This window comes from Cydia pomonella, chromosome 2, assembly GCF_033807575.1.
Source record: "Cydia pomonella isolate Wapato2018A chromosome 2, ilCydPomo1, whole genome shotgun sequence".
NCBI lineage: Eukaryota > Metazoa > Arthropoda > Insecta > Lepidoptera > Tortricidae > Cydia > Cydia pomonella.
The window spans coordinates 30,031,782-30,048,599 of NC_084704.1; the positions used below are offsets into that span (position 1 = coordinate 30,031,782).

The 16,818-nt window shown below is 37.8% G+C and overlaps 1 protein-coding gene across 3 annotated transcripts; it reads right to left on the reverse strand.

The window, feature by feature from the left end:
- Positions 1–657: 657 nt before the first annotated feature.
- Positions 658–8,299, reverse strand: LOC133515350 (neuronal acetylcholine receptor subunit alpha-4-like). 3 transcript variants are annotated; one of them, XM_061847876.1, is made up of 6 exons: positions 6,940–8,299; positions 4,251–6,046; positions 3,659–3,805; positions 2,289–2,530; positions 1,720–1,927; positions 658–1,381 (listed from the first exon to the last, which is right to left on the reverse strand). In XM_061847876.1, exons 2-6 carry the CDS (start codon positions 4,374–4,376, stop codon positions 1,271–1,273), a joined length of 834 nt encoding a protein of 277 aa, XP_061703860.1. In that variant the 5' UTR covers positions 4,377–6,046; positions 6,940–8,299; the 3' UTR covers positions 658–1,270. The 3 variants fall into 3 exon arrangements, with proteins under 3 accessions (XP_061703860.1, XP_061703861.1, XP_061703859.1); XM_061847877.1 differs by lacking the exon at positions 6,940–8,299 and having other exon boundaries at positions 4,251–4,415; positions 5,555–6,933; XM_061847875.1 differs by lacking the exon at positions 6,940–8,299 and having other exon boundaries at positions 4,251–6,933.
- Positions 8,300–16,818: the final 8,519 nt, after the last annotated feature.

A 16,818-nucleotide genomic window follows, 5' to 3' on the forward strand; every position in this document is an offset into this window, starting at 1 on the left:
TGCCGACTAGTGCCCAAAACTCAAGCCTTATTAAGATTAAACCAAATGATTAAAATTATTTTATTAGCGCTTCATTACAGCCGGATGCGCCTTTTTATCATCAGAGCCTCATAGACTTAATGCAAAACATGTACTTAAACGTTACGCTTTTCAAGTTTGGTTTTTTCCTATCAGTTCCTAATTCAGAATATAATATGTTCCGCTACAGGATCCGAAATCTTTCATCAAGGAAACTTCTTTCTGAATTGTGGATAAAATATCCAAATATTTATAAATTTTAATACAAAAGTTTCGGGTAGTTAGGTTTCTGGGAAAATATAGTTGTATGGTTTTGCTTTAAACTTCGTTTATAGCATTATAAAAAAGGGTAAACAATCAAATCTTGACGTGTCTTGTTATTGCAAAACGCTTTTTAGAAATAAGTAACTTTTACTTATGACAGCAAAGTAATGTTTTATTTTTCAATCGTATGATTTATAATTGTTACATATTAACTAATTTTTCAAACGCGTTATTCAATAAAAATACATGTCAAATATTGCTCACATTCTTTCTGACGCTAAAAAAACGAATCCTAGCTTATAAGTATCAAAAGTAAAAAAAATCGATGGTTAATGCTGCTAGACTTGTCAGCGACGGCTAATAATACCAGCATAGTGTAGTTTCTTAACGATTTTCAGTATTAAACGTAATCAAATCTAATTAAAGTACATAAATCAAATTCCGGAATTTTCGATATTCAGTGGTCTCAATTCCGGAATTGTAATATCGGAAAATTGACGGAGATTCCGGAATTTCGAAATTCCGGAATCTCGGTTTGCAAGCCCTAGTCTACACACCTTGCAACAAATGACATGCGATTATGACCGAATGTATCGCAAATCGCATGCGATTATCGGTGACGTGTGGAGACGGCTTTACAAAATAGGAGGGGTGTCGACGACACCGCGTCGTCAATTGACATGGTCGTTGTGGTATAACGCAATGTAAACAAGAACGAGTAACGTCCGCGAGCGCTGCGCGCAGCACGTTGACCAGGAGCTGCGCTGCTGCCGCCCAGGACGCGGAAGATAGGAGAGTCTAGTGGTGCTATAGATACGAGGGGTGTAGTGGTGATTCTGGTATAGAGAAATGCAAACAAGAACGAGTAACGTTAGCGCGAGCGCTGCGCGCAGCACGTTGTTCAGGAGCTGCGCTGCTGCCGTCCAGGACGCGGAAGATAGGAGAGTCTAGTGGTGCTATAGACACGAGGAGTGTAGTGGTGGTTCTGCTATAGCGCAACGCAAACAAGAACGAGTAACGTCAGCGCGAGCGCTGCACGCAGCACGTTGTCCAGGAGCTGCGCTGCTGCCGCCCAGGACGCGGAAGAGCTGTCGCCGTCCTGTATACAGACGAATTTATATATTTTCTTGGTCATTTATTTAATTAAAATAATAATTTTTATCTTTTACATATTTATGCATTAATGTGCAACAATAGTAGTAAACCAATGCAGTTTGAATTTTGCGCATTTTTAATGACACAATTGCACCAAGTCTAGGAACACTGGCCATCATTAGCATGTACGGCAGAAAACGTGGGTTAAGAGAGGTATACGTAATTTACTTGACTTAAAATAGCTACTTATAGGTGCTTTGCTCAGCAGAACGCGCAGCTACAACGTTTGCGCAATACGTCAGACGACAGCTCCCAGTCTTGAGAGATGTATACATAACCTACTTGCGGTGAAGTGGCGACGGCCCACGCGGGCGCTTTGCTGAGCAGCGCGCGCAGCTGCGGTGGCGGCGGGCGCTGCACCCGCGCCAGGCGCGCCAGCATTGCGGCGACAGCACAGCACGCACCAGCTGCGCCCAGCACGCCCGCCATGCACGACAGTGTGCGCGGACATGTGGCCGAGCCTGGAAGTCGTAGCAACGCTGAGGTCAACCTGTAATGATTCAGTGAAATAGTTTTCAATTAATCAGAGAAGAAGCATGTAGGCCGACTAGAGGTGCTAAGCTAAAAGTTTTGCTGACTATACGTGTACAATGAAGATTCTTGCAACAAAAGAGCATCATGGAACATTTTTGAAATATTATTTTTCGATGATAGTATACCTAATAGTATATACCTACTTATCGAGCTATGCTATTGACCCCTGCTATCACTTAGTAGCTTTAACTTGCTGCTCGAAAATTTCCAGGTTCGGTACGCGGGGTTCTTAATTTATCCGAATAGCATCAATCAAAATTTAACATAAAGAAAAAGTATTGATCCTAAAGTATTCGGAATGGTTACTCCGAACTAACCAAAGCGCAGCAGTAAAAGCAGCGCAGGCACACAGCGAATGTCTCTGCTGCGGCGGCAGAACCACGGCCGTAAGCAGCACCAGAGCAGCCGCCATCAGCACGGCGCCACTGGCCAGTATGTGGGCTGCCGCGCGCCTCCGTAGAATGACGCTCCAGGAGGTTACGGGCTTCGAGCCCAGGGTGCCCTTTTCGCCGACCACGGATTCGATCATCCAGGTACCAGACTCCCATACTGTTGCGTACTGAAAGTTAATATTTACAGAGTTAAAGTCTCTGCAAGGAAATAACATACACATATTTCTAAGTTAGGTAGCCAAGGGGGTAGCCAAGGGCGTAGCCAGCCAGTGAACTAGGGGGGCAAGTTGATATCGCCGGAGGCCTAAGGGGAGGGGGGAGGGGGCAGACGCTGCAGAGGGGCAAACGTTGTATGTAAAATTTGAGATCCAGGGGTGAGGAGTGGGGGGTAGCTGCATACAACAAAAATTACATAAAATGGCCATCTCAATATTTTCTTTATGTTTCTGTTTCACAATATGTGATCTGTTAAGTACTTTTACTGTACAAATGAGGAGATTTAAGAAAAATGTGACAGTCAGGCCGACATCGGAATATATAGGTACCTCAACAGTTGAAGTTTTGACCACCTGATAAATGAAATGAACTTATTATGATTTTTGTGTATAACTTATTATGTTACTCGAGCGCGTTAGATTCAGATATGAGTGATATATCTTGCTAACCCGTGATGGAGTGTACCTTAAATTTAGCCGTCTATGTTGATGCGTTTATGTTGAGAGGGGGTTAGTGGGGGGGGGGGGGAGGGGGGAGGTTTAACTAATCGTAATTTTAGTCCAAATTAATGCTTTCATTGTGCTATTACTAAATGTGACAATTATTTATAGGTACGCATTTTCATAATCTAACGGTTACAATGTGAAAATCGGGCGTCGAACTTTTGATCGTTTTTAGGGTTCCGTACCCAAAGGGTCAAACGGGACCCTATTACTGAGACTCCGCTGTCCGTCCGTCTGTCACCAGGCTGTATCTCATGAACCGTGATAGTTAGCCAGTTGAAATTTCTACAGATTATGTATTTCTGTTGCCGCTATAAAAACAAATACTACTTGGATGGGTAACCGGTTTTATAGATAATGGTACGGAACCCTTCCTGTGCGAGTCCGACTCGCACTTGGCCGGTTTTTTTAACGTTCCACCAACCCCCCCCCCCCCAAATTTGAAAAAAAATCTGAAGACGACGGAATTTTTTTTTTTTTTCTTCCAACCTACTTAGTCTAATCTTTCGATTCCAATTGGTCTCTACGACGCTCGAGTAACTCCACATTAAGCATCGCCGGCTCCCCAGCTATTACCTTAAAATCATCGATGCCTAAAGCAATTTCTTCCGCCGTATGTTCCCTTGAGCCGAAAGTGAAGACAGCGGATTGTTGATCGCTCGGCCAATCTGACAAATCAATTGCTAGTGGCACAGCCACATTGAGACGCTGAATCCATAGCACCTGAAAGGAGAAAAGAAACATATTGCATTATGCAGTCGTAGTAACCTTAAAGATAGATTTTAGGCATGAAAACGAAAAGATCCGATCAGATCTACTGTCGGCCCGATACGAACTTTAAGATACGTCAAATATTAGGGCTTGTCTAGACCTAAGAATCCAAGCCAAGTTCGAAATGTGCCGTGTGGCTTCGCAATATTATTGCATTAGAAAGTGAACAGTGCTGAGTAATAGGACGTTTTTTGATGATACGACACCCGTCGTCGTCTGCGTCAGCTACATTACTTGGCGTAACTCAGAGTCTGTTTGAGAGAGAGATGTTAGTCGTATAGTGGGCGCCCGCTCCCGCCACGCCATACAAGTGTTCCACGTTTGAGCGCCATATATGTACGTTGTACGTGAAGACAAGTTTATGAAAAATTTTAATTACGTGGCCAATTGGCTTAACCTTAGAGTCTGAAGTCAGCCGTGCGCGCACCGAGCCGTCAGCGCCTCCGCCCGCCGCTCCATTAAGCAGTTCCACGTCTGGACGCCATAGACGCTCGGCCGGCACCAAGACGGACTTGCACTCCATCTCGGTATCGCTCCATGCTAGGCGCGGATCTTGCCAGCTCTGTAATAAAATTTGATAAAGTGTGCTTTTTATATTTATATCTGAAATCTCTGGAATGTTGAATAATTATGCTACGTAACATACACATTTGTAGGTAACCTAACTACGCTTTAATTCTTATACTAAGATTGCGGGACCGCCGTTGCGTCGCCCACGCAGTCATGCTACGTGACGTATGTGCAGGCGACTTAGACTGTCCAAGTCTCCTATCCAAAATATACTTTCGAGCTCCTCTCAAACTAACGCGGTCTACACACCTCGTCAGTCTACCGAAAACAAAGACTAACGCCGGATAACGTGCACCTGTATACAGAATGTGCGACCACTACAATAAGTCTCTTCTCGAGATCGATATTTTCTCACAATCCCGCGCCCAGTTCAAGACAGCAGTCACAAATTTATATAGAAATAAAATTATAAATACATAGGTAACTTTTTCCTTTCTATTTAGTTACATATATACTAAGTTTAAGTACATACGTATATACACTAAGTCTCTCTAAACACTTATAATGTTGTAAACCGCATGTTAGTGTTAAGTATTAAGTGGTATTAGGTATATGTTCTTCGTGAGATACATATATGGAAGCATCTGTATTTAAGGACATTTATGCTATATAAGTGTTTGTTCATGCCATGTATGTTTTCTGTGTTATCTCCTCAATAAATAAATAAATACTAAATACGTCGTGTTCTTCGATGGACTCAATTTCAGCAGATAGTCAATATAATATTATTCTGTTGTTAATGGATCTGCTAAGGGTCTGCTCTGAATGAGTCGACTCAGCTAAGCTTAATTTGATGTGTAGTATTTCGTACAAATGGCTTAGTTTTCAATCAACATACCTAAGGGTACAATTTCTCTGCATCTGCGAAGTTATGTTGGACGCCCAGCTCTGCTTGGACGGCCACAGGTGTCGCAGGCTCAGCAAGTCCCATCTACTGCGCATTACTAACAGCTTGTCCAGTTAGACTCTTTGTTTTAACCAGTCGTAAGTCTGCCAGCAGGCGCACTACAGCCGCCCCTTCGTCCACGGAGGCGTGGTGGACGTCCAACGCCGCCCGGGCGGCCACAGACTTCGCAGGCTCAATATGCTGCGCATGCTAGCAGCTTGTCCAGTAACACACGTTGTACTTACTAGTCGTAGGTCTGCCAGCAGGCGCACTACAGCCGCCCCTTCGTCCACGGAGGCGTGGTGGACGTCCAGCACCGCCCGAGCAGCCACAGACTTCGCAGGCTCAATATGCTGCGCATGCTAGCACCTTGTCCAGTAACACACGTTGTACTTACTAGTCGTAGGTCTGCCAGCAGGCGCACTACAGCCGCCCCTTCGTCCACGGAGGCGTGGTGGACGTCCAACGCCGCCCGGACGGCCACAGACTTCGCAGGCTCAATATGCCGCGCATGCTAGCAGCTTGTCCAGTAACACACGTTGTACTTACTAGTCGTAGGTCTGCCAGCAGGCGCACTACAGCCGCCCCTTCGTCCACGGAGGCGTGGCGGACGTCCAACGCCGCCCGAACGACTACAGGCGTCACAGGCGCCATGTACTGCGCATATTCGGCAAACAGTGTGTCTAAGGCGGCGCTCACAGCCGACACATTGTTGCACGCTGCAGCCGCTCTGCTCACTGAAACACAGTAGAGGATACATGAATAATTTAAAACAAAATACGAAAGTTAACTTTGTAATTTTGATTACAATTTAAGTAATTGTACTTAACAATATTTAAAAAAAAATACTCTTATAGGGGTGTGCATTCTACTGATATGATAAAAGCCTACCGTGACGGACTATATAGATTAGTTGTTATTTCCGCATTCGTTTGCAGTGATAAGAATGATGTTCTATGTATTAAGTATTTAAATGCACGTAGGTACATATTGCGGATTTAGTTGATTCAAACGTCTTATGATTAGGTCATTTTCAGAGGATATATTACATTATGTTGTAAAAAAGCAATCTGTTTTTGTTTTTCCTTTCATAGAATACCTTACTTTATTGTGAAAAGAAGCAGTAGGTAAATATATACTTTTCGCAGTAGTACTTTTGGCCGGTAATGTAAATATATCAAATTGCCACGTCGTCCAAACACTGATGCACATATAACACAAATACACAACTTCACACGAAACTCCCATGATCCGGCCCAGTCTCACGTTCAAGACAAATACAACAAAATAATGTCAAAAGGGGAAGTCCTCTTCAGTCTTAGCACAGCACTTCCTGCAATGCGCCTGCGATTCATAGTCCTATAGCGCGTTAGGTTAGGTATGTTTACAGAACCCATGAAACCGCGTTTTCGAAGGGTTGTACAGCTTTCAAGAACTACTTGTACCAGGGCTTCCAGAGTCGTACCAAGTCACAGTCATCGAGACATAGTCGGACCAATCTACCTCTCTCCAAAATCAAAATGAACAGACTTTGCAATAACAAAGTGTGGAAAATATGACGCTTATCATGGCAGTGCTACACTTTGTCAAGTCAAAGACGGGTACAGAGTTATCTTGTAAGCAGTATTACCGTGCACGGTAGCCAGCAGCACTAGGAGCCGCGACACCATCTTGTAACCAGCCGCACTGTGCACTGCGGGCCGTGCCAGCTTGCGACCGCACGCAGGCGTCGACAACCTTTTGCAATTTGTTTAAAATTAAAACCTTCATCAAGTCATCACGTATTTATTGCTAATGTGGCGTAGCGGATGAAGAATGCAGGTACATGTTTTGATTTGATCCTATCCAGTTCCTTGACTCCTTCTGTGACATGACTGCAACAATCGCTGTTTAGTCAGGATTCATATTACAGAAGTTAATTACTTTAAATACTTTATTCTGTGATTAGTTAGCTATTTTTTAAATTTCTTCTCGTTAAAGTTATTTGTCTTTCAACTGACTCCAAAAACGGGATAGTCTGCAGCGACAAACCGCAACAACACCGAGTTACTATACTATACTATTTACTTTTGTTTATCTGATGACATTTTCTAAGTATTCACTTGGTGATTTATGATTTCTTTTGTAAGCTGAACCAGGGTCGGAAGTTGAACTCGGTTGCCTTCATTCCTTTATTTTCCTTCATTTAGCTGTTATGTATAGTACCGTAGAATGTGCCTACTTTGCTCCCCACTGGGTAATTGTGCTCCCTCAGTTTTCATATAATTATCACTATCACTATACCTTATAGGCTTATAAAACAACGTTCCCCGCCGCGTCTGTTTGGCTGTCTGTATGTATGTATATTTGCCATAAAATCAAAAACTACTGAACGGATTTTCATGCGTTTTTCACCTATCAATAAAGTGATTATGGCGTGCGAAACCGGGGCGGTTTGCTAGCGAAAACTATAACACCTCATTTAAGTTTTACAACATCATATTAGTGATGACATGGTCTACTTTAAATTGACATACTTATATATATATATATATCAATAACATAGCTACCACAATACTTATAATGAATTTTGAATCTTTAATTAATGTTCGAATTTAGGAGCAAAGAAGGCACATTATTTTATAAAATGTTGTCGACGTGCGCCCGCACAGTCGCGTGGGCGCTATCGCCCAGCTTCCGCCCGGAGCGGCAAGGCCGCGGACGGCGGGCGCGGCTCCTATCAGACCCTTCAGTATTTTTACTAAAACTCCTATTTTTAATAATTAACATTATTTTTAATGTATCATTCAGTAGCGATACAACCGTGATACAGTATCGGTACAGTAGCGATGCTGTCGCTGGTCATATAAATACCCTCGCATAATTAAGTGGGAAGAATAGCTTTTCAAATATAACGAAATAACGGTATTTTTCTATGAAATCCCATTTCGGGAAATATCGTTTTCCTCTAATTAAATCTTATCAAATCACTTTGATTTTGATGTCGATCGCTTCAGGATAAAATATTCGTTTAGCTTAAAAAAAAAAAAACTTTTTTTTTGTTTTGCTAATTTTGAAAAAAAAAGGAAAACATAAATCTAGTTTTTCATTGTGTCAATAACATACTAAAAAAATCATGGAGAATGGAAAATATTTAAAAGTGAAAAAACTTCCTTTTTTTCCTGTTTTCTCTTTATGTATCGTCAAGTGCTATACTTCACTCTTCTGCATCGCTACTATCGCGCTATTGAATTGTTGCAAAAAGTCGCCATGTTGTCCTCCTCATCCTCTAGTGAATTTTTCCAGTTGCTTTATACGGCGTTATCATGGTTTATATAGTGTTCAATGGACACTTTGAACCCATGATTTATTAAACAAAAAGGTTAGATGTAAACTCGTAGTTATTTGGTAAGGAACTTTATTGCGCTAATTATGTACATTGGATTTTTTTTTAATTGTCTAAAACGTAATCTGTGGTTCTAGTGAAAAGGGGTACGAGTCTCGTATAGCGTAGGTGAAAAAGGATACAAAATAAGTTCCATATAATATTTTAAAGGGGTAATATAAGTTCCATATAATATAATATAACACTTGCAAGTACCCTTAGCCGCCTGAGCTGCGCGAGACTTGTACTGTACCCCTTTTCATTAGTCCCAGGTTTTCGCTTAATCAATAATGTCTGAAAAGAATTGTCGATTAGCCATTGACACGTAGGCTACGCTAGGGCACTCTATCACTCCTACCAGTCTGTTAAAAATCTACAGGCAAACATGTATTGTGTTGTGAGATGGTTCAACCCTCAAATAATGACCCATTTTGGCTTACAGTGGCCAATATGCATGACACAGGCAATACACAAATATTATTATAGGTTATAGAAGCCATATCATAACCATATATATATTTAGACACGATAAGCTAACGGCATATATTAACAAACCTGTATCAGTAGGTGCATCGTTATTTTCAGTTTAATGTATCGATAGAGTCTGTGCGGAAAGAGAAGTCGTGGAATATATGGGGCCCAATACATTTTACGACTCTTCTCTTTCCGAACAGACTCTAACCGATACCTTAATTACATTCAGAACATCTCTGAAAAACCTCCTAGGCCTCTATTCTAATATCAATCGAGATGATGTCACTTGCAAACAAATTTGATCTCGCATGATAATTGATATCTCTTCGCTGTATATCGAACGATATGACTCTAGTTTGTCTCTGAATTAAAAAAAAAAAAACAAGAGATGCGTGACATGTGCGAAATTTTTTGCATTATTCATTGCCGTCAACTGGGTGCAATTTTGAAACCTCTCTATTTTTAATTTGTAGATTTACTGAAAATAAAATGCGAATGGTAATATAATACAGAACTACATTACTAATCTAATTAAATACTACAGAAACAAATAACTTACTCACTATTAACAGTACTCGTAGCAAGAACAATTAACATGTAAAACAAATTATAAATCTAATAATAACAATTAAGTTTATTAAATATTAAACCAACTACCAATCGGGCAACATTCTCAGAGAGCTTAATTATAATCAATAATTGATTGATTGTACATGTAAAATCTAAGATAAATTGCACAGCGATGTAGATGGCGTTGTACGGCTCCGTACATTAAGCAGTTATAGTATGGTTGTCAAAACTTGTGTATGTAATGGTTGTCAAAAGCAGGTAAAGTTCAAAACTCACTGTGAGGGGGGTGAAGTGCGCCATGCCGTCTAAGTGTGCCTTCCTTTAATATAATATATCTAAAACTGCTTATCGAATACTAGTAATACTACTAATAAAACTGCAAACTACTAGTAATATTACTAAGTATTCTATAAGCAGTATTCGATATATTAAAGGTTGGCGCACTTAGACGACATGGCGCACTTCGCCCCCCTTACATTACCTTGAGTATAGTACTGCTACTCATCAAAAGGTGACGCTAGACGTCAAAAAATGCATTGAAAATTGTAATGTTAAATATTCAATACTAATACTATATTTGTTAAATTAATTAGGTAAATATAAATACGTTTTCAACGTTGAAAATTAAATTATTACAAGCACTGGATTTAAACTAAAAACTAAATTAACTTTTCATTAGGTTGCATAAACAAAACTGATTGCTATAAAAATATACATAATTCGATGTTCTAAATCAAAATCTAGTATTCGCTTTAATATTGAGCGCTTTATAAAATCGTACTCAAGAATACCCATTTTAGAGTTTTGTTTTAGGGCAGGCGATTCGTACTATAATCTACTTTTATATGCTAACGTTATAAACAAGTTCTTCTATATTTATATTACAAATAAAAACGCATTGACAAGAAAGTTATCGCCCAACTCGAGGCTAGACGTGACTGGGATTTAGGATTAGGCTAGGTTAGTGAGGTAGCTAGTATAATTGACAATTCATATATACAGACATACTTGTAAAAAAAAACATGTAATTATTATTATATGGTCTTCTATAAGTCCTACGGCTTTGATAGCCATAATTATTTTCTTAAATTTATTTGAATTCATCACATACTTAGGATTAGGTTTTATATACCTCTCGCACCGAATGATAGCTTTTGACTTTTTATGATAGTTCATTTTTATATGGAGTACCTACTTACCTGTCAGCGTCACGTAAAATATTTTTGTAGACATTTTTGGAAGTTTGGCACATTCATTTATTATTTAGAAATGTAACATTTAAGTAATAAAAATACGGTAAAACGATCCTTTGTTTTTTTTAAGCCCAACCAAAAACATTCATTCATTCTAAACATGATAGCTAATAAGCTAGATTGTCCTCTGTTGTGGGCAATGGGTCAGCGGACAAAGTCACTATTATTTATATATTTTATTAGGTTACGGTTGTTACTGACATAACTGAGAACCTAAAGTACAAATCGTAGAAACAATATCACAAACATAGCCCTAAACATGTTCAACGATGATTTCGATATATGTCATTTTATCACTCCAGGTGGGGGAGTAGCGGAACTACTTAAAAATATAAAAGAAATGACTCTAGATTTAACCAATAATGACTATTGTATAGTTTTGATAGGGCACAATGACTTCACATCTACGTGCAACTATCCAAATTTAATTACTCACATCCGTGAAACCCTTAAAGATCTTACTCACACTAACTTCGTTTTATGCGCTCCTACATATAGATCTGGGGCTTTCTCAAACATTTTCAATACCAGGATTGAAATTTTTAATAACATGTTGCATTTAGATGTGGCTACACATGAATATGCTTGGTTACTAGACTCTAATCGAAATCTTGATTACAATGAAAACATGTTTGCAGGTAGTTTGGGTGTCCTAAATAACAAAGGCATGCGAACTATTATCAATGATTTAGCTAGCATCTTGGAATATATCGATTATAATTATTTACCATATAACGCATGTAATGATGCTATTTACATCGAAGCGAATACTCCACATGAATTGGACCCGAATCTTTCTACTGACAAAGTTAATAACACAGATGAAAATGCAAACAATGATAATGATAATTTAAGTGACTTGGACCCGAATCTTTCTACTGACAAAGTTAATGACACAGATAAAAATGCAAACAATGATAATGATAATTTAAGTGACTTGGACCCGAATCTTTCTACTGACAAAGTTAATGACACAGATGAAAATGCAAACAATGATAATGATAATTTAAGTGATACTGATGACACATTTTTTCGTCACTAATCATATAAATATTATGCACCAAAATATTAACGGATTATTGAATAAATCCGACGTTTTAACTTTAGCCCTAGATGATCTTTCAACCAACAAGAAACCAGTCGATGTTCTTTGTATCTCTGAGCATAATATGATAAGCAATGATCTTGAAATGCTCAATATATTAACTACTACGAGGTACTTGCATTCTTATCAAAAATGGTATAAATCATAAAGTAATAGACACAGCCTCAAAATACTGTGTCTCTGGTATTTTTGAATGTTGTGCTGTGGAATTGACAGACTTTAACATTGTTGTTTATTGTATGTATAGACCACCTAGAAACTTAAATCAACACTTTGACATATTTTTTAATAATCTTTATGACATTCTTAATTTACATTGTTATGACCAAAACAAGAAGTTAATATTGTGTGGTGACTTTAACATTAACTTTCTTGAAGATACCAAATACAGTAAGGAATTTAAGAACATGCTAGAAGGTTTTAATATGAAGCTATCAGTAAATAAGCCTACACGTCTAAGCAATGGGACCTGCATAGACAATATCGTACATAATGTTCGTGGTTGTGCAGTAGATCTTTTTGAATTTGCTTTATCCGACCACAATGCTCAGCTATTAAAATGTCCAGTGAGGAAACATTGCAAGTTGAGATATTGGTACGTATCAAGACGAGATTATTGCCAGGAAAATATGTCTAAATTCGCATATTATCTAAGCAAACTTAATTTTGACGAAATGTATTCTGCGCCGACCGCAAACGATTCATTTAATCATTTCTTGGAAATTTATAAGCTTTTTTATGATCTTTGTTTCCCTATATTACAAGTAAGAAATTACACAACAAAAAAACCGAAATGGATCTCACGAGGAATAAAACTATGCTGCAGAAATAAAAGAAAAATGCTTTGGACATATAGGTCAACTAAAAATGAAACACACAAAACTAAATACAAAGCTTACTCTAAGAAACTAAAGCAAATTATTCAACAAACCAAGAAGTGTCAAAACAATTATGAAATCTTAGCGGCCAAAAATAAAGTTAAAGCAACCTGGAAAATTATAAACAACTCAAAGACTAACTTCCCAAAGGAAAATATTGCAGCCATTGTAGCGGATGGCCAAAAGGTTTGTGATGCTAAAGTAATAACCGAAAAATTTAACGAGTTTTTTGCAAATCAGGTTAAAGATAACCCTAATAAATCAGTAAAAACAACTTTATCACGTACCTATAATAAACATAATTCCATATTCATGCAGCCAACAGACGAAAATGAAATTTTTAAAATAATTAATAGCCTTAAGAACACAACAAGCACAGGCTACGATACCATCACAACTAGTGTAGTTAAATCAACAGCTTACATAATCTCTCCTTTATTAAGTTTCATACTCAATAGGTGTATAGAAGAAGGATCTTTCCCTGACAAGTTAAAAGTAACTATCATTAAACCACTTTTCAAAAAAGGCGACAAATTAGACATGAATTCTTATCGACCTATTGCTTTGTTAACAATATTTTCCAAAAATTTCGAAAGGGCAATATATGACCGACTATATAAATACATAGAATTGAATAATATTTTATGTGATGAACAAAAGGGATTCAGGAAAAACTTATCAATAAACATGGCCATATATGACTTTTTACATAAAATATATACTAGAATGGATGATAGTCTCCCAGTCTATGCTGTCTTCATAGATATGACTAAGGCATTTGATTATGTTGACCACAAGATACTACTGGACAAATTATATTTATACGGTGTTAGAGGCAATGTGTACAATTTGATAAAATCGTACCTTACTGGTCGAACTCAAAGGACAAATATAACAAGAATATCACCTCAGACTAAAACTGAATCAGATTTTCTTTCTGATAAAAGAATAGTTACTTATGGAGTGCCACAAGGTAGTATTTTAGGTCCCCTACTTTTCCTTGTGTACATAAATGACCTCCCAGGAGCTATCATACATCCTACAGTTTTGTATGCAGATGATTGTACGGTTGTGCTTACACACAAAAATCAAATAACTAGCAGTCTAGAATCAATAGTACAGTGGCTAGATAAAAATAACCTGAAAATAAATTTACAAAAAACTACAATAATGAGTTTTAGCCAAAGAAAAACTGAGGATAGCACTGCTGTAGCATTTAACGATACCAACATTGCTAGCACACATGTCACAAAATTCCTAGGACTATACATAGACGACAAAATGAATTGGACAACTCACACTGACAATCTCTGTAAAAAACTTATGCAATATTCGTATACCTTATATATGCTAAGTAAAGTCGTAAATCGCACTGCTGTTATGTCTGCTTATCACGGCTACGTATCTTCTGCTTTAAGATATGGAATTATTTTCTGGGGGAACTCTAGCCAAGCCAACGATGTTTTCAAAGCACAAAAACGGTGCGTAAGATCGATCTGTAAGTTGCGGTATAATGACAGCTGCAGACCATATTTTAAGCAACTTCACTTACTAACCGTGTCCGATTTGTACATTTTGGAGACTACAATGTTCGTCAAAAGAAATCCACATCTTTTTAAAAATGTTGCTAGTGTACGACATTGTGATAAACTTTACCCAGTTCCTGGCAAATCAGCTCTTTTCCAGAAGAGTATTTTTGCAATGGCGCCGAAAATCTATAACGGGTTGCCAAAATCACTGAGGTTGATAGATGACGAGGTAGTTTTTAAGAATCTTTTGGTGAAGTTTTTGAATGAGCACTGTTTTTACTCAATGACTGAATTCTATAATATTAAGCATTGACTTGTATAAAAATCTCAATTGACATATTTAACAATTTCATCTTTAAAATAAATTATTTCTTTTTGACATTTAATGTATTTCTATAGTGTATTTTTTTTTTTTTCTTGCTAGCTTTTTAAATCTACCAAAAATAACCAGAGATAGCCGTATTTTCGTTTTAGTTTTGTTTTGACATGTTTTAATTTTAGTTTTAAGTTTCTTTGTAAATTTATAAATATTTTGTAAATATGTTCTATATGCTATGATTTGCATGCCTTCTGGCTGAATGCGCTGATACCAACATTGATTATGTCTGACAATAACATCTATTATGTACGTGCATTTTTAGCAAATAAAATTTTGAAGTTTGAAGTTTGAAGTTTGAAGTTATAACTAACACATTTATGGACCACATGTTGTCTTTAATAAATAAATGTTAATTTTATAGTATTTTATGCAACAGTTGTATAAGAAGGGTCAAAAAAGGCGAGTGGCGTGAGTTACAATGTGAGCCGGAGCCGAAGGCGTAGGCGAACATTGTAAAGGAATACGCCACGAGAATTTTTTGACCTACTTATACAACGTTGCATACAATATTTTTCCTACGAGTCAACAAAAATAAATCTTAATTTAGGTAAACAAATTACAGCAAAAGTATATAGCCAAGACGCGCGAGCATACCTTGTTACGCGCCCGGCCCGCCCCGGGCCGCGGCCGGCCGGTCGGCGACACCTCCTCGTAACTCATGAGGCCCGGGTACTTGCTAAATTAAGTTTTTGGACAGTTTTTTCTCAATTTTGGCCACCGTAGCCTACGGAGACTAACAAGCAACGCTAAGCGGTCTTCGTAGTCTATGGGTGTTGCTATATTACGGGTGTCACATGCGTGTTTTCTGACTTATGAAGTAATTATTTTTACTATGCAACCAAATGAATATTTTGTAAGTTGGCATCAATGCACTTAGTTTAAAACTGTATTCGTTTTGGTTTTGTTAGGTTGGTAGCCTTTAATCGCAGTAACATTATAGCTTATAAAAGCACAAGAGCTTTTATGAGGAATAGACAATATAGACTTTTCTTGAAATCTTTTATATATGTTCTTATATTCGTATTAATGAATGCATAAATGACAGATAACAGTAGAGGAGTAGGAAAATTTATAAATAGATTTGACGGAAATGATATAAGGACCATCATTCGACGCAACAGATATAGGTATTACGTCTCTAGGTATTGGTATGATTTCTTAAACAGCAGTTATTCAATCGCGATGACATTAGGGTACCAATGTCATCGCGATTGAATAACTACCGTTACTTACTAGGTATACTTTAAATATATTTGTACAGAATACTAGGAAATTGCTAGTAACATATCCACCGAATTACGGCAATACAAAAAAAGGAACAGAAAAACACTTATCGGTACCTATGCATTTAGCGTTAGTCTTACAATTATATACCTATGTATAAGAAAGCATGTATTTTACTTAATCAGGTAAAAAACTGATAATAACAACAGTCAAGAGAGCTGCTCACAAAAACGTTTTCTTCAAATTATTATTTTCAAAATTCCGATTGGCAAAATCTTATGTTGCGTACTAGGTTACGTACTATATTCATAGATACATACCCATTTATTATGTTTCGTTGATTTCAATATGAGTAGATGCTCAGATTCGTAAAATCCATTGCATCATCAGTATCTAGAAGCAATGGATTTTACGTTAATGGAAATATCAAATGCCCTGGCCCGAAAAACAAAAAATAATAATTTCGTTATCTGAGATCTCTCTTGCATAATTGAGCAATAGAGAGGCAGATAAAGAAGTTTCGATTTTCGTTTTTCGCGTTAGGCCCTAAGGCTTTCACTAACCTTCTGGATCACAACCGTTTTCTTGCACCAACACCAACAGATATATCTTTTTCTTAGGTATACGAATAAGATACGAAACATGTTTGTACGAATTATACTCTACACGAATATCAGACATGTAGGTAGGTACTTTTTTCACTTTTATAATTATTAATAATCACATTTTTCAA

Bases quoted from the DNA above. Each gene is read 5' to 3' on its own strand.
- LOC133515350 (XM_061847876.1), bottom strand. From the start codon at position 4,376: ATGGAGTGCAAGTCCGTCTTGGTGCCGGCCGAGCGTCTATGGCGTCCA. The intron at 3,806-4,250 runs GTTAAGCCAATT...TTCTCCTTTCAG, and splicing joins GGCTGACTTCAGACTCTAAG to GTGCTATGGATTCAGCGTCT. The intron at 2,531-3,658 runs GTAATAGCTGGG...ATTAACTTTCAG, and splicing joins TAGGCATCGATGATTTTAAG to TACGCAACAGTATGGGAGTC.